Source organism: Podarcis tiliguerta (genome assembly GCF_965153285.1).
Source record: "Podarcis tiliguerta genome assembly, chromosome: 7".
NCBI lineage: Eukaryota > Metazoa > Chordata > Lepidosauria > Squamata > Lacertidae > Podarcis > Podarcis tiliguerta.
In genome coordinates, this window is record NC_139540.1 from 36,174,360 (window position 1) to 36,192,468 (window position 18,109).

At 41.9% G+C, this 18,109-nt stretch overlaps 1 protein-coding gene across 3 annotated transcripts in view; it reads left to right on the forward strand.

The window, feature by feature from the left end:
• Positions 1-8,475: 8,475 nt before the first annotated feature.
• The window catches only part of TOX (thymocyte selection associated high mobility group box), a 182,797-nt gene continuing 173,163 nt past the window's right edge, over positions 8,476-18,109 (forward strand). The window contains exon 1 of one of the 3 annotated variants that reach the window (XM_083451149.1): positions 8,476-9,454. In XM_083451149.1, the coding sequence (XP_083307275.1) occupies positions 9,320-9,454 (135 nt within the window). In that variant the 5' untranslated portion in view covers positions 8,476-9,319. Of the gene's footprint in view, positions 9,455-10,151; positions 10,289-18,109 lie in introns of those variants that run through there. The other 2 variants (XM_083451150.1, XM_083451151.1) reach the window with 2 other exon arrangements.

The following is an 18,109-nucleotide window of genomic DNA, read 5'->3' on the forward strand; positions in this document are numbered from 1 at the left end:
AATCAATTATTTCATATTCTGTTTCAGTTCTGCTTTGCCTTGCCTCAGTTCTTCCACCCTCAAACTGAAAGCTCCCCCCTCCACCGTTTCCCTTTCTTTCATATCATCTCGCAGCTTTCAGGGGGGAAAGCTGTCTTTCTGTATGCTATGTTCTTAGGCTTTAGCAATTTTCCATTTCACTTCTTCCTTGTTATACTTTTTTCCATTTAATATTTTGGGAGAAAATTTGTTCTTTTGAAGGTGAACAGGATCCTGTCAAAATGATTCAAGCCAAGAATGTTTAAGTAGAAAGTTTAGTTTATGCCCAGTTTCCTTTTAATTCCCTTTAACGCTTGGGTTTTTTGGTGTGTGTTTTTTAAGTAGAAAGCTCCAACAGAAGACATCCATGCAACTTCTGGGCTTTTGCATGCACACTTGCTGCTGGCTTTGGAGTATGTCCATTCTCAGCTCTGGTATACCTGACCCACTGCTAAGGAACTGAACTGTGTAAGTTTTTCCAGTTGTGCGAGTTTGCCAAATAGAAGAACAGTCCACCTTCCAAACATCCCTGTTTGCTTAGTGGCTATTTGGTTCAGCACAGTGTATCTCTTCAGGTTTAATTTTTTTACATCCAGAAGGGTTGGAAGAAAGATGTTAGAGCCACAGTCAACAGATCTTCTGTATCCATTGGCTCTTCTGGGTTCTTATAGTACCTAGTGTATCATTCCGGGGGGGTGAAACAATTGTGTGCTGTCAATATGTCTACGCACCATTGACCCTTTCTTAAGTAGATTGATAGTTAAGTGTCTAGAAGGTTGGCACTGTCCTAGTTCACACATTCATCTTCAAACAGGGTGGGTACATGCAATGACTCACTTATACATATAAGTCATTACCTGATCTTGCAGTAATCAAATGATAAATAGTGCTCGGTACATGGTGTATCTACAATTACTGCTTTCCAGAGGTAGTCACACCTGCGCATAGTGCTATTATGAAAAATACCATAGGTGACCAGTTCTCTCGTGCATTTCCGTGGGTATTCAAGTTGCTTTGAAATGAACTTGAAATGGATTGGTGGCATATTGGGGCCTTTGGTTTTTCTTTTCACAAACACTGCAATGTATATTAATTTTTCAGTGTATAGCAATTTATATTCCATTTCTGTTAATGTAGGCAGTGTACACAGCATCACTTGAAATGGTGGGAGATCTAGTCACAGCAAATTGTGTGAAGATGAAACTATGCATACAAGGCAAGACTTTCTATATTCTTGTATTTGGGATCTTGAAAAAGTAGAAAAGTGGGAAAGATTTGGAAAAGTGGATAAAAACATTATTTAAACTGGGCACTCTATATATAAGAGGGTACTTGGAGAGCCCCCTGGTTTGTTTGTTTGTTTGTTTGTTTGTTTGTTTATCACAAACATCCTCATCAAAGCAGGCCTATTTTTAAGACTCATTTATTGTTGCTGCTGATGACTTCTAAAAACTGCTAACCCACATAAACATTCAAAGCAAGCAAGACAGGGAGGGGAATCTGTAGCCCTCCAGATGTTGCTAGACTGCAATTCCACCATCTCTGGTCATTGGCCCTGCTGGCTGGGGCTGATGGGAGTTGGACTCCAGTAACATCTGGATGTTGAAGGACCTCATCATTTGTAGGCCAATGAAGCATCCCTTAGTCCACAAGTAGATTGTAATCTGCCAGTTGGGCATCACTACAATTTAGATCTCTCTACTAAGAGAGACTTGTCTCTAGTTATGAAAAAACACAGCAAAAGAGATCATGGTACATATTTAGGAAATGCTTGGTGTAGAGAAAGTAGACAGAGGTTTTTCTTCCTCTACCACAGTAACAGATCATGGTATCATCCCATGAAATTGATTGACAGTAAATCAGGATAAATAAACTTAAATGCTTCTTCACAGAATGGCTTAGATTGCTTCAAATAGGAATTAGATAAATTAATGTAAGAGAAGTCTGTTAGCCATGATGAAACTTCATATTCATGGGAGCTATGTCTCTCATTAACAGTTGCTGTGGACAAAAATGGGGAAACTTTTTTTTTTTTTTTTTTTTGCCCTTTCCAGTAGCATTTGGTTGGTAACTGTGGGAAGCTGAATACTGATGGACCTTTTTGTGTAATCCAGCTGTGTTTCTCTTAAATTCTTATGAACTGAGGCCAGTCCACATATCTGAACTGGAGGTGGGAGGGAGAAGGTCTTATGAATGGCTGTAACATTGTGAATATTCTAATATGAATACTGAATATTCCTGCATTAATCCTGATAATGAAATTTCTAAGAGAACGGGATTGCATGACTGTTTCTCCCATATAAATACAGACACCGCCATTCAAACCTAGAAAACATGTTTGTCAGGAATAAAGCTCACATGTTAGGGTTCCATGGACCAGGAGGGGTTGTTGTTATTGTTGTTTTATTATTATTAACCCAAGAAGCATTAAGACATGTGATACCACCACCCAAATTTTGATACAGTTTCAAGAAAAGCCTTACTGTATAGACTGAACTTTGGAATGTATTTATTTGCGGTACTCTATAAGAATATTGAGTATCGTATCAAGCTTTAACATTTTTCAGTGAAACAGTAATGGAAAGATCATGCATCACTGACACATCACTGTATATTGTAAGAAAGAGGGCCGATGTGTCTCTGCCTAATTCTTCATAGAGAAATTGTTCAAGTACAGCTCAATTCTGTTAAAATTTATTTCCTTATTGCTGTCAAGGTTGTTGATGTGCTCTGTAAATGCTGATTCAGGAAATCACAATTTTCAAGGTCATCTTTGACGCGCTTTTTAAAAAGTAGACAGACCTCTCTGTTGAGCTGCTGGAGCTTGGAACAGATGCCCAAACATTCTGAAGGAGAATTATGGTTGAGATTGCCATGTTCCATTAGAGAAAGGTGCATTGAACAAATGAGAAATGAAACAAAATAGTTTTATTAATTTATTACTTCTATTCCTAGGCTGTTTACTATCCAAAGATCTTGAAGTCATTTTACAATACATGAACACACACACACGCATAATGAGTACAACAAAAACCATGTCAGCAGATTGTTAGTATTGTGGATATATCAGTGATGGTTGCTCCCTGACTCCAACTCCCCACTGCCAACAAGTGAAAACTTATTTCTACCACAGGCTGAGTGAAATCTAGCTATTCAGCCCCAGGAATGGTCATTGCTATCCTACTAACCAAAGGTTGTAAAGTTACTCCTAGCTACTTCAATCAACCCATGTTGCTAGGAAGTCGTCTTTTGTTAGCTGTTGGCAGTTTCCAGAAAACACCACCCACAAATGTCTTTGGAGGCAAGAGAGTGGGGCTGAATAGATTTGTTCACAATGCTATTGGTGCAAACAAATTTTAGTTGCCCAGAATCTATTTCTTAAAAATGGTTTTAAAATAATTACAGCTAGAAATGATTTCAGATAAAGCTATAACACCTTGGCCAATAAACCCAACCCCAGAAAGAGAGGTCTCTGCATAGAGTCCTGTGCACACAACCAACAGGGATACAGATGTGAATCTACATTGCAGACAAGAGTAGAATAGAGGTGGGGGTTACTGTGGTTGCTCCCTAGTGACAGCAGTGAGCTCCAGGGAGTGTGCAATTTTGCACCATCACTGAGCTTGAGCTTGAGTTGGGGAGCCAAAGTGAGTGTATTGCTGCCAATGGGGGCTTGCGCCCATTGGGACTGGTAGGGTGGAAGTCAGTGAGACCAACAGTAGGTGGAGCCAGAGCCTATGACAGGTGGAGCCAGAGCCAATTCTACTTTGGCTACTATATTCCTCTTTGGAGAGTTAAAGAAGAACAAAACAGACTAAGGAGGAAACTGACAGACAGGGACACCCCGGGAACTGGTTGTAAGTAGAAAAGCAGGCAAGTGGGGGCTGGCACAGGGCAGACTGAAGTTGGTGAGGGCATTGCTCCATTTGCCTTAAAGGACACTGATAAATACATGATTGTATACTCGGTAGGTTGGGTTGGTTGCCTCTGTTGTATTTCTGTATTTTGGATCTGCTAGATTGGCTGTTTTAGTTTATCTCTATTCTATTCTGGGATGATGATAATAATAATAATAATAATAATAATAATAATAATAATAATAATAATAATAATAATAAATTTTATAAATATCCCACCCTCCCCGGCCAAAGCCAGGCAGCTAACATCATACAAGACAATGCATAAAAACAAGTGATCAATAAATTAAGATACATCCCACAATTAATTCAAACAAATTAAAATTAAAACTGGACAAGTGGCCATCTTCAGGTTAAAATTGAAGGCAGTTACCAACTGATTCCACTGATATTATAAGCACCTGTGAGCGGGCTGGGAACATCTTTCATGCTTGTTCTTATACAAGGAGAAAATGAGTCAGACTGAACCCTGACCAAAGGCCTGGTGGAACAGCTCTGTCTTGCAGGCCCTGTGGAAAGATGTCAAATCCCGCAGGGCCCTGGTCTCTTGTGAGAGAGCATTCCACCAAGGCAGGTGGAGGCCAGTCTGATCTCCCTGGGGCCCGGAATCTTTAGGATGTTGTTATTTACAGAATTCAAGGTCCTCTGTGGGGCATACCAGGAGAGGTGGTCCCATAGGTACGAGGGTCCTAGGCCATATGGGACTTTAAAGGTTATCTATATTATCTAATTGTTACACTTTAAAATGTGGATTTTATATTTTTTGTATTTATTTGTGATGTTTTTGTAGATCGTTCAGAGACTTTTTTGAAATATAGAGTGGCAGATAAACTACCAAAATAATTCACCCAGACCCATTGAACTAGTAGCATACATCTTTCATTATGGATTATTACATGCAAACCAATCCAGATACTTAATGAGTTAATGTGGGTGTGCATTGTGTGTAGCAAGTCAGCTGTTTAAGGGAAAGGATCCTCCTAACTCCCACATGCTTGTTCGGCTTGCAGTTTTCTTGCAATTTCTTGTTCTCTTTTTCATACATTATAAGGCTGAGCAAGAAAAGCTGGAATTTTCTTTTTTAGGAGGGCCACAGGGGTAAATGGGAAACCAATTCCCACAGGTCCTAGTGGGCAATTCAGTGAATTAATATTGCACTGGAGATTCTGCTACTTCTGGATTTTGTTGTTTTACAGCATTCGTCTTCTGTATATTGGATATACTGTCGTGCTTTATTTTTATCTGTTGAGTGGGCATTTTTCCATTTTGTATATAAAGAGCAGTATTTAAGTTGAATAAAATAAAGATTTTAGGGGGAAACTGGGGAAAGTCATTTTTGGAAGGGGAAATGATATGTGGGGTTTAAAGTTTGGAGCTTAGTTATGTACTTTCATTTTGTGCTCAGTTTGCGGTCTTAAGCAAGTCACTTCTCTCCATCTAGGCCAACACTTTGTTGCCCTGTTGTTGGTCTCCAGAGCTTCCATTTAGAGATATGCTGCCTCTGACATGAAGATGTTATTCAGCTACCTGTACTGATAGGAGCTGCTTCCATTGGTGTAGTATGTAGAAGGGACTTTGGGTCGGTGGGACTTAGGAAAGGTGTGATAGTAGTAGCTTGGCAGCATAAGTAGGGCTTGAAGAATCCCCACTAGCTGAAGGTACTGTCTGCTTGATGTACATATCTCATTTGAGTTTATAGGAAAGCCAACTGGAATTGAAATGTTGAAGAAAAAAAGAAGTGTTGATCCACTGTTAGTTAATTCATTGTCTATCTCCCTCCTGTAAGCTATGAGCTTTTTGCTTTCCCATGTGTTGTTCAGTTTTGTTAACTGTTTTACTGCTTATAGTTTCAAAGCTCAACAAGCTACCTGCTTAATTTCAAATCCTTTGCTTTTTTTTATTCTGCAGCTACTAGTGACAAACAGTAATCATCTTGGTGGGTTGTCAGTAAGAAAACCTGCTAAGTTCATTTAGGGTTTCCTGATTTCATTTTCAATTTAACCACCTCTATCTGTGCTTGACAACTTGACCTTGAGCTTTCTATTTCAAGAGAGACAGCATGTGCAAAGAGAACAGTATGGAGCCAGACTTTATCTCAAAGGTGATTCAAAATGGGTGGGTTGTTTGATTAAGAAGATATGGTATGTGCAGAAGAGAGTTAAACATTCTGAAATGCCACAGCTTCTGCTGTTTTAAAGAAAGCATTTGGAGCAAAGCCAGCTTAGGTCTCAAACTTAAGCACACTTACTTGGAAGTAACTCCATTTCCATTTAAATCAATGGGATTTACATCCATGTAAATACATCTGGGTTCAGGAAACCACCTTGACAGAGTTGTACACAATGCTAAGGATTGAGGCAAATGGAATGGGAGATTGACAGAAATGTCTCCCCAAGTCTCTTTGCATTCAAATGGATTGTGGAAAGATGTGTGGGACAGAAAAGAGTAGAACTTTGAGATTCTGGAGAAAAAGATAAAAAATGCTTGACATTTTACTGGGCAGGGCTGGGCCTTAGTTACCCTAACGGACCAGACTCCACTGACTTTAATCAAAAAGCAGCATAAATGAAGAGTGGAAACAATGCAACAAACTAAAATACTACAATTCAACAATGGTGATTCATTGTAACTTTGTTTCAGAGGCATCCTCTCAGTTAACCACATACTGTATCCTGATAACTTGGAGGGGGCTCTGCCATACAGCGCTCTAATCCCACTCACACTACGCATACATGTAAATCTGCCACTGTGAACATGTGGTTTTTGTATGTATGATTATAGGGGCAGAGACTCATCAACCGTTTTGCCCAAGCTTGCAAGGAATTCAGCCTTACAATCAGCTTGACAAAGGCTGACAAATTTTCTACATGTAGGGATTTTTCTACCTGATTTCCAAAATTATAGGACCAGGACCATCCTTTGTGATAGCCCTGCACATGCTGTACTTATTTATGTATCCAGAGCACTAAAATTATAATTCGTAAAGGCAGGAAAATGAAAAAAAATAAAGTGTCACTATATATACTAAAATAAAAGCTTTTATAGATCAGTTAAGCTAAATGATTATTATCAAATCCTATGAATTAATGCACATTCAGTTGTCTTTTGTGTTAAATGAATTTAATTACTTTTATAAATTACTTTTATAAATTTTGACTACACCTGAACCACATACTTGTACCAATCCTTGAATTAAAAAAAGCTAACTGGCCAAATTTGCATGACAACAAAACTAGAACAGGTTTGCTGTGGGGATTAAATGAGGGGGAGAACCATAAACACCACCTTGAGCACCCTAGAGAAAAAGGTGGGATACAAATGCAATTACGGTAATTCAATAGTAAAAATAATGTTTTGTGTGTTCTTCTTTTTTTGGCCTCTGCTGTTGTCCCCACCCCACATGCACACTACTTTTCAAAGCATTGTCCTAAATAATCATAACAAAAAGGCTATGTTTGCAAGATGTATCCGTCATCTAAAATTGTACATTCTCCAGTCCTGCCACTACCACTGCATCCGGGTGGCTGAAGTCATTATTCCCATTTTATGTGCTGGACAACTGAGACCCAAATGGCTGAGGGAAAGATGTCACATGACTTAGGAGTTCCCAAGTGCATGGGGAAGTTCCCCGTATTGTCTTACTGCTCTGTGAGCATTCAAAATCTCTTTGTGTTGTGCAGTAGGCCATGCCAGCAAAGCTTTGAATTGCTTTTTCTCAATCTTCATCTTGGCTATTAATTTCAAAATGGCTCATTTCAGTGGTAGAGCGTCTGCTTTGCATGCAAAAGCTCTCACCTTCAATCTCAGTATCTCCAGGTAGAGATGGAAGACACTCCCTACCTGAAACCCAGGACAGCCAGTGCAAGTCCGTGTTGACAATATTAAGAAAGATGGGCTAATGAATGGTCTGCCTTGACATAAGGCAGCTTTTTGTGCAAAATGCTTTGAAGCATCAATCTTGCATTCTGGACATAGGAAGCTTCCTTATACAATGTTGGACCACCGGACCACCTAGTCCATTTCTACCTTGCACTCACCATGACCCGTTCAGGATCTCAGACAATTTCACATCACCAGCTCCCTAGCGAGGCATGGCCCTGAACTTGCAGCTGACTGCAAGCCCAGCTAGATCTGTTGGTCCGAGCATGGTGCTGATAATGCCAAGGTTTCAAGTTCGCTCCCTGTATGTGACAGCTGCATATTCCTGCATTGCAGGGGCTTGGACTCACTGGTCCTGGAGGTCCCTTTCAGCTCTGCAATTCTATACTTCTAAGCTGCAGGCTAGAGCTGCCTTGAAGAAGTTCAACTCTGCACATGCTCAGAGGCTCTCCACTCTCTTCCACATTGCTTCCAACGGTCCAAGAGCAAAGCTAAACTACCGGGGACAGGCAGGAAATGGGGGCTCAGCCTTGCTCAAACTATCTTAAAGTCCTGGCACCCACCCACCCACATTTTCTCTCTTCTTTTAATCGTCTCCTGTCTCCCCCCCCCCCAACCCCTCTTTTGCCTCGTTTCCCCTTCCTTCTTCCCACAGAAGCGCGGAGATGCCATAGTAACTAGCCCGGGTAAGGGCAGAAGTGCAGCAGGAGAGTTGGCAAGGGAGGCCCGGCTGGCGGGCGCCACAGCGCCCCCTGTCTGCGCTCCGCGCGCGCTCCGCGGCGAAAGCAGCAAATGGCTCTGGATTCGCGAGCTCCTTTGTGTGGAGCACACTCGCAGCGAAGCGGCCGAGGCGCACGCCGGCTGCCTCCTCTCCGCCCTGCCGCCAGCGACGCGGGGCAGCCCTGCCGGAGCCGGGGGTCCACCTCAGTCCGAAACCCAGCGGCTCGACGGTAGCTAGCGGGGGCTGGTGCTTTTCTCCCCCCGGCTCTCTCCCTTGACTCCTCTCGAGGCGGGGAAATAAAGACCTCCGAAATAAAGCCGCTGCAAAGAGAGCGGAGAGAGCGAGCGAGAGGGCGCGGGCTGGGCAGGGAGAGGCGAGGGCGCCAACTCTCCTCAGGCGCAGCGCGGTCCTGGGCTGCTTCGGCGAGCGGCGCGTGTGGGGACAACGGAACTCCTCGAAGTTACCTGCCCGGCCGTGAGAGAGAGAGAGAGAGGAGGCGGCTTTTGCCTCAGGTAGCCGTCGCCGCGCCCGGCAAGACCGGTGCTTTTCGGAAGAGTTTCTCTTCCCTCCCACCAGCCCTTCTTCTCTTTTACGAACCGCAAACGGATGTGAGGCGGGGAAGGTGTTTCTTTCCCACCCCCCTCCTGCTTCTCCTCAGGCACCTCAGTTTTCAGGGGTTTCCCCGCCCCCCGCTTTCTCTCTCCCTCTCTCTCGTTTTGTTTTGTTTTGCCTGAACGCCGACACGAAGCGGGAAGACGAGGAGTTTGCTTGATGTTTTAGTGCGATGGACGTACGGTTTTACTCGCCGCCGCCTCAGCCGCCGCCTCAGCAGCCGCCGCCACCCTCGCAGTCCGCCGCCGCTCCGGAGACCCCTTGCCTGGGACCTTCTCCTTGCCTGGACCCCTACTACTGCAACAAGGTGATTCGGCGTGAGGGGGGGCCCTGGCTACCCCCACCCCACCCTCTTCTTTCCTCGAAGGGAGTTTGGCTTGGTTGGCAGATGGCTGGGCAGCTTGAGCGAGACTTGGAGCGGGGCAGGTTGCAGGCTGGAGCCAAAGGCACCACCAGCGCCCTGTGTGTGTGTGTGTGTGTGTGTGTGTCTGCTTGCCTTGCCGTTGTGCAATGTTTGTGTTGTGCGCGACGGCGGAGGAGGCAACTGGGCGCTTTTGCGAAGCCCCTCTCGGCCTGTTGTGTGGGGTGGCCTGGGAGCCTTCAAAATGCAAATCCATGAATTGGCCGAGGGAGGGAGGGAGGGGGAGGGAGAGAGAAAGCCGCCTCGGACTCGCAGCCCTTACTCGTGAGTAAGTCCCATGGCAGTTTATGGAGAATCCAACGTAGGGCAATGCTCCCGGGACTGCAGCCCTGCCTAAGCGCAAAGTCTTTTTTCAAGTGCCCCCCCCCCCACGCTTGGGATGCTCATGCGGGAGATTTAAATTCACCCCTCTTTGGGGTGTTACTTTAGGGGAGGGAGACTCGAAGGACAAAGCGTGGTCAGATCGCAGGCTGGACAGGGTTGGGGTGGGTGGGTGGGGGACTGTGGGGGGTTTCCAAATTGCAGAAGCGTGGCAAGTTTAGTATCGAATAGAAGGAAGCCCAGAATCAAACTGCGCCCATACCCTTTATAACTTGATTCAGCGCCATCAGAACAAGTTTTCTCCTAAGTAGGAAAGACGAGGCGGAATTTGCAAAGCCCTGGGCAGGGCAGAAAGAGAGTGGAGTGTACTGCTCAAGAGTTTCGCGGGACTTATTCCGAGTATGTGTGCATAGGGTTGCAGTCCGGGTCGTCGTCTTCTCCTGTCTGGTTTTGTGCTACAATCTTTAAGGCTTAAGGCTTCTGCCCCAGAACTTCAGGGCCACTGATTCCTTATTTTCCACATTCTTTTTTTCTCCCTGGCTTCAGCCAGCTGCTAATACTACTATGCATGATGTGCAACTCCCCCCACCCTTCTCTGTTGTAGAATGGGCAGTGCTGGCCATAGGAAATAATCAGGAAGTGCAAGCTTTCCCAAACACTCCCCCAGGAGGGGAGAGGAACAGAACTGCGAGCAAGCATTGGTAGTAAGATTTGTTTAAACCTGGGTGCCTGTTAAGCTTTTGTTTAAGCGCATAGTCTGGAAGGCTGGAGCTTTTGCAGGCAGCACCAGATCTTTTTGTGCATGTGCCATATAAACTCCTCATCTGACTAATCAGCACCTGGCTATTCCTTGCTTGTTGGTGATTCTGTGTTTGGTTTGATTTGCAACAGAGAAGGCATTAAAGATGCCCTTTTACAAAAGGGGAGTGTGTTCACTTTATGTTCGAAAGTGGAGTGTGGGCATAAGCCCTGGGGTTTTTGTCTGTTGTCACCGGTGTGTTTGTGTTTAGGAGCTATTTCAAGTGTTTGTCTAAGGCAAATTGCACCTAGACATAGTGCTGTAAATACAGACTTCTGTTTGTTTTAAGAACACAAACTGTTGCACTGTGATAAAGACCCATTCACTTTTCAGGAAATATTTCCTGCATGATATCATCTGTCATTCATTATTTGAGGAACCCTGATGAGGACAAGACTTAAGAGTGTCCTAACATCTTAAACTTGGAGCTTGATGGCAGAAATTCATTAGGTAGATTTGTGTACAGTGATCATCTGGGCTGCAGCACTTGGACTTTTAATTGTTACAATCAAGTAAAACCTTTTCTTTGAAAAAGTTACCTCTTTTATAAAGAAAGAAAGAAAAGACTGAAGTTTGGATAGCAGGAATGAACCCTGTATATGTGCCAGGCTGCTCATGTGCTGAGGCTTCTTAAGTATTGAGCAATGATGATTATAGAACTACTTTCACTCTGTGACTTGCTACTATAAAATATAATCTCGATTATCTTTTATTGTGAATTGTAAGCCTGCCATGCTGAAAAGTAAAGAAGCATTGGGTAGAATTAATGACATAAGCGCCAAAGTGCCTGAAGAGCCATTTGGCAATGAAAACTGGACGAACGGTTATTAAATCTATCAGTGATTTAAAGCTTCAAAAAGAAGGTAATGACTTGAATACACATTTCGCTCATCATACTCAAGATGGTGAGCCAGATTTAATTTAAAAGTTAAATGCTTTGGAAAATCAGGAATTACGTTAATATATTAAATCATTTTCCAATTAAGTGCTTTAAATCATTTTGGGTGGCTATCATTTCTGATTGAATAAATTAATTTAGAAAGCTTCCCCCCTTCTCTGTTTGCCCTATGTTCCTAGTCAGTTTTTTATTTGCCACCCCCCCCCCGAAAAAACCTGGTTAAGTCCAAGCATAAAGAAGCAAACTTCTTTTGACTGTGAAAATGAGGCACTCTATTTAACTTAGTCAGGACTGATAATGGATTTCAGAAATGCTCAGTTGTAAGACTTGCTCTGTTCTTCTTTCTTTCTTTCTTTCTTTTTCTTTTTCTAAGCTTAGGAATGACATACCAGGAATGTTTCTTGTAAAACAACATTCTTCAAGCAATGTATATCTCTGTCAAACAGCCCTGCCAATGACCATTGATTATAGAAAATGGACTTAGAGTAGCTTTGCTGGCTGGGCCCCTATGAGGCATGTGTTGACTGAACATCTCATTTTCCTCCAGTCCCTCAGCCCCATCTATCCAGGCTGATTAACGTTGTTATAAAGCCTTAACTTTATGTGTGCTGTTGTTCTTGGGTACAAAGAACATTTTTATGAACAGCTGTTGGATAATTTCCCCCCTAAATGCTGCATCATCTTCAGCAGATTTTATGAGTACAGATGCAATGGGAAGCCCTATAACCTAGAACACTAATACCAGACATGCCTGTGTTCACAGTTTCCTCTGAACTTTCAAGTTGATTAGACATTGCAGGGCAAACTTGTTTGCTTTGTATAAACTGTACTATAAGCTGCATTTACTTCAGAGTGATCCCTTTTAAGCCAGTAGAGTGGATCACAGTCTTAAACTTGTTTGAAATGATTGGCAATCAATCAGTGATCCTCGGGTGCAGGTCTTCTGACATACAATGTCATAGTTCATGTGTAGTATAAGAGTTGGCCGTATCTACATACGTTTGTGGCGCAAGTTAAAACGAATCACCCTTGGCCATGTTTTAAATAACATACAATAGCATAGATCTTTCTGCTCTGCTGATTTTTCTGTTGGCTGTCTTTGTTTCAAAAGATGACTGAGGTCTTTATAAACTTAAAAATAATGTCCCGAAACATTTTAGTTGGCCATTGCCATGTTTTGCCTTTCTGCATAGTGTGCTTTGTACGTATTGTATTGGATCATGTTTCTTTCCCATCAAAACCTCAGAGGGAGAAAAGTGAAAGAACAATGCAAACAATGTTGGTTATGGCAACTGTGTGAGGTATCTCTTGTACAAACAGAGAGAATGGATGGTATGCTGCTGTATATAGGTCAGCCTCTGAAATAACATAGTGAAGCTCATAGGCTGGGCAGGCAGATTTAGACTTGAGGTAATATGGTTTACCTCTGAAACTTCCAGGAGAGCTGTTTAGGGATGGAAGCCTAGATCTTCATAACTTAAATTTCCCTGGAAACAATTCTGTTGTTATATGCACGGGGCATGAGCACAGCAGTAAAATAACCCACTAGCCTTCTGCTGTTTAGAGATGTCATGCCTTTAGTTTGAAGATATATCCATAAAAAACAGTATTTACTCCTTACATATACTGATTTCTTAAGTACTGTGAGTAGACGGTTGCTTATAATTTTTGTAAAGTTGCTGTTATTTTGAGCACAGCTGAACTGTTTAAGTATCTGCTTTAATATAATTTTGTTTTGACACTGGTAATAACAGAGATGCTGACTTATGCCAACAACAGGAGGGGCATAATGGCCTTTATGGCTCCCAGTAGCTAGCATTGCAAAATTATGTACGGATTTTCTCCCACCCCCTGAGATTTACTGGTAAATATATATATGCCCATGGCTCATTTGCTGTTTACTTCTTTATACTTGTCAATGCAGTGGAAAAATACAAGCTGATTAGATAGAGAGAGAGAAAAACCTAGACTAAACAAAATGGGGGAAGGGAGCAATGCAACATAAGGAAATGAGTACATAAAACTTCTTTGGGGGCAAGTAGTATTTTAAAACTTCTTTGTGACTCCATAGTCAGAAAACCATAGTATTTACAACAAAGATTCTTGTTAGTCTTTAAGGAGCTATAAGACTCTTTGATATATATGTTGCAATCTACAACACAGTGCAAAACAACTACCCCTTGGGAAATGTTTACAGTGTTTATTTTACTATTGTATCTTTATCATGCCAAACCAAAACTAAAATTGAGCTCTTTATAAAATGTCCCAAAAGTGTATCTCTTTCACAAGCATCCTTTGTTTCTGATGCCTGGTAGTCAAACTCCTACTCCCCATTGAATTCTAGAAGAGTCCCTCAGGAAAACTCTAAAGTGCTTACGTAGCTAATATTTCGAGAAATTTCGACATCTGTGTGGAATCAATTGGGTGTTGAATAAATTTTGTTCTTTATTGTTTTCTTGAAAGGGTAGTTTTGGGTGCTCGCAGAACATTTTTACTCCATTTTTACTCTTAAAGAGAGAGAAACTGTGCTTGTATTACTGATTTGTTGTGTTGATGTTTTTAATTAGCTTTGATACATTTTATGGTACCAGTTAATGGCCACTACTTATCGTGGACAAATTAGATTGCAGTATTCCAAAGAAGCTCAACAACTTTTGTTCCCCTAAAAAGCTGAACAACTTTGACCTGAACCCCCCAAAAGGGGGTAGATCACTGCCAGTTTTTAACTCTGTGAGTAGATTACAGTCTCTTGGGAGTTGGCCACCCCTGACATAGAGTCTCTAATATGTGTGTAATAATGAGTGGCTCAGACCATCACTTTACCTATAAACAGTGACTTCTGCCAGTCCTCTCTTGGGAAAGGCCTGCACGAAACATATTCTCATGAATGGATTCAGCAGGAACTCTAGATTCCCATTCATTGCAATTCTTATGCAGCTGAAATATTTGCTATGTTGACCATGTTGAACTAGGACATGGATGAGGCCCTTCAGATGCTATTGAACTCCAGTTCCCATTAGCTCCAGCCAGTCTGTGGTGAGGAATTATGGGAATTGTAGTCCAGCAACATCCGGAGTCTCACAGGATTCCCAAACCCTGGTGTGGGGAAATCAAGATATATTGTGCAGCTTGACCTGTCACGGTTTGAGATTTTCAGCTCTTAGGTCCTGATCTTGAAAGGCTTGTGTCCTCTGATACCAAAAAGTATTAGATAGCACAGAGCTATTTTCACAGTTACTTTTTTTAACAAACCAACCACAGAGGTTTTGATAATAATATAACCTAATAAAAATATAACATAATAAAATATATTTAGGCTCCCTACCAAGGATACAAACCTAGTAAATGAAATGCCATTGATTCCAATAGACTTTGCTCAGAGGCATGTCTGTTTAGGATTAGGGTCTGAATACTTGCATTAGGTGAGAGACCAGAATTCCTGAAACTCTATATCCAAGGCTGACACAATAGCACATACTGAATACTCCTAGCACAAGCTTTCCCCTTTCAATCAGGGTTTCACAAACTTTTAATAGAAAGTAGGCGTGCATTCTCTTCTATCCATGCTCTTTGTGTCAAAACATATAGCGGTGGCAATTTCTGACATTATCTTTTTGCAAAAGTGATGCTTGCTCTGTGTGGATGTTTTCATTAAGGAATTGTTATTCATTAAGAAACCTGTTATAAGCTGATCAGTAAATGAGGTTCTCAATGCAAGTGCCAATAAACAGTTAATTATAGACAGCGAGACATGGAATTTGCTTAACCTCAAATGAGATTTTTCTGGTGGTAACATTTTCCCCCTACAACATTGGGCTTGAAAATGGCAACCTTGTAATATACTCTGCAATGAAAAGTACATTCCAGTTTGGCAACAGATTAGACAAAAAATTCTGTTCAGCTTGTTGTCTGTGCTGCAATGTTCAGCGTAAAGTGGATAAATGATCTGGGCTGAAGAGACATCTTTTGTACTTGCATTTTAAATGCCTATTTGTATGTAGTCCTTTCATGTTCTTTTGTGTATATATATGCAAATATATAGCTATATATATAGATAAATAGTTACTTTCTTCAAATCTACTTTAGTGTATAAACCAAGCGAAGTTTGTTTTTGTATAATTGCTGTGCTCCAACCTCTTGTCCAACCATTTGATTTTGTTGGTTGTTGGGTCACTAGTCTTGAGATGATTCTGAATAGCTTGCATATCCATATTTGTGTATGAAACATGTTGGATTACCTTTACACTAGAAACCAGTAGCCAATGATTAGCCAATTTTGTTTAAATTGATGCACACACTATACATATATATTGTAGCTATTGGCTGTGTGCAATACATCTCACTAGTGTTTAAATAACTATATTGTCTCCTGGTCTATTTCTGAGTACAAATTAGTTACTGCCATTAAACAAACAACTTGTCATGATGGTACTGAAAGACTGCCTTCTTCCTCATGGACTGCCTGAATGGTGAAATTCTCCTTGGAGTTCCTTTGCCCACAGAACTGGCCCTGCCATTAGGCAAAGTGACATTAAGCTGCCTCAGGCATCTGATTTTGGCTGTCATGAAAGGGCAGCAAATTATTTAATTTATTATTATTATTTTTAAAGAGTGGGGCGAGGTGCTTGCCAAAATAAGTGGCTGTGGGTACCTTGCACCTTTGAAGCATACCATATCCTGTTCTGTCTCAGACAACAAAATGTTTGGGACTGGCTTTGTTCTCTGAGTCCCCAGCCTTTGAAGGTAAGGTGGATGGTCTGGCCTTTTCTGTTGAAAGGCCTTTTCTGTGGTGGTGACTCAATTATGGAACAGTATCCCCAGGGCAGCTTCTTTGTGCTAGTATTCATTGGTTTGTTTTGTTTTTTTTTTTGTTTTATCATCGAGTGAAAACAGTTTTGTTTGCTCAGGCCTTTTACATTTGGTGGTTGTGCTAAGGTACAACTGGTTGTTGTTCATATTGTATTGAATTTTTTGGTCAGCAGTTTAACTACGTAGCATGAATTAATCTGAAAGCCTTTTGACAGAACAGCAGGATAGGCAATCTTTGGAATAAGTGAATAAAAGTATCAGTCATTCCTGTCCCTATCACTTCTTTGGCTGGCTTGTCCCATGGACCGTAATGGCACTGAATACAACAGCAACTTGTCACAAGAAGCCCTGTATCAGTTTCTCCCCTCAGTCCTGCCACCTTGTTTATTCAGTACATAGGCCTTTCTCAGGACTGTACACACCATACATTTAAACCACTGGGAGCTGTAGTTTACCCTTCACAGAGCTACAGTGCCCAGTACCCTTAACAACCTATAATTCCAAGGATTCTTTTGGGTAAGTCATGTGCTTTAAATGTGTGATGCTTACACAGCCTCTGTCTCCTTTGCCCAACATTCTCTGCTTTTCAGTTAATAGTCTTCCATCTCTCAGCCACCACATCCTGACTTTAAACCTCCTTCTTAGCCCTCTGCTTTGACATTGCCCAGCACTTCTGTCCTTCCTTCCTATCTTATCCCTCAAAGCTGCATAAGCTATGGATTGGCAACTGGTCCAGATACCATTGGACTCTAATGCAGGGGTAAGCAACCTAAGGCCCATGGGCCAGATGCGGCCCAATTGCCTTCTCAATCCACACAGTCCGGGAATCAGCATGTTTTTACATGAGTAGAATGTGTCCTTTTATTTAAAATGCATCTCTGGGTTATTTGTGGGGCATAGGAATTTGTTCATCGCCCCCCAATATAGTCTGCCCACCACATGGTCTGAGGGACAGTCGACCGGCCCATGGTTGAAAAAGGTTGCTGACCCCTGCTCTAATGTCTATCAGCCCCAGGTGGTATAATCAGGGATGAAGGGAGTTGTCATCTAACAACATCTGGAGGGCCACAGGCAACTTACACTGGCATTAACTTTTCCTGCAGTGAGCCTTGTGTAAAGGTTTCAGTGATGTGAGCCAGATAATTTTCTAGTACTTTTATTTTCCATGGGAAATTTTCCATTTCTTAAATTCATTAGTAATGATGTCAACATCTAATACCATATTGGGCAAACTTGGAAGCTTTTAACTTCGTTGACTAACTAGAACTACAATAAACATGCTAAATTAGATAACTATCAAGAGCATCGAAAAAAATTCGTGTGCAAACTGATTCTTTTCTGATGCATCGGGTGGGGGAGGGGGGATCCAATTCTTCAAAAAAGAAGCCCACATCACTGGAAGGTTTCTCTATTTTCCTATCTTCTCCCTAGTATTCTTATCCTGTCTCTAAGCTATGTATTTCCTCAGCTAAACCTAACCTCCTAGAAAATGCCTCACTCCACACAACCCCAACCTCTCTGGGGCACAAATGGCAGGAGGGAAATAGGACAGGCAAAACAAGAACAACCAAAAAGAACCTGTGTACTATTTGTATACTTAATTTGTTGAAGTCACTTATATCCAATTCAGCATTGTTTTCAAAGGTATATAAGGTACTGGCAACATACAGGGATTTACTGTATGTGTAACTTGTGTCCAAGGTGGGCCAGTGCA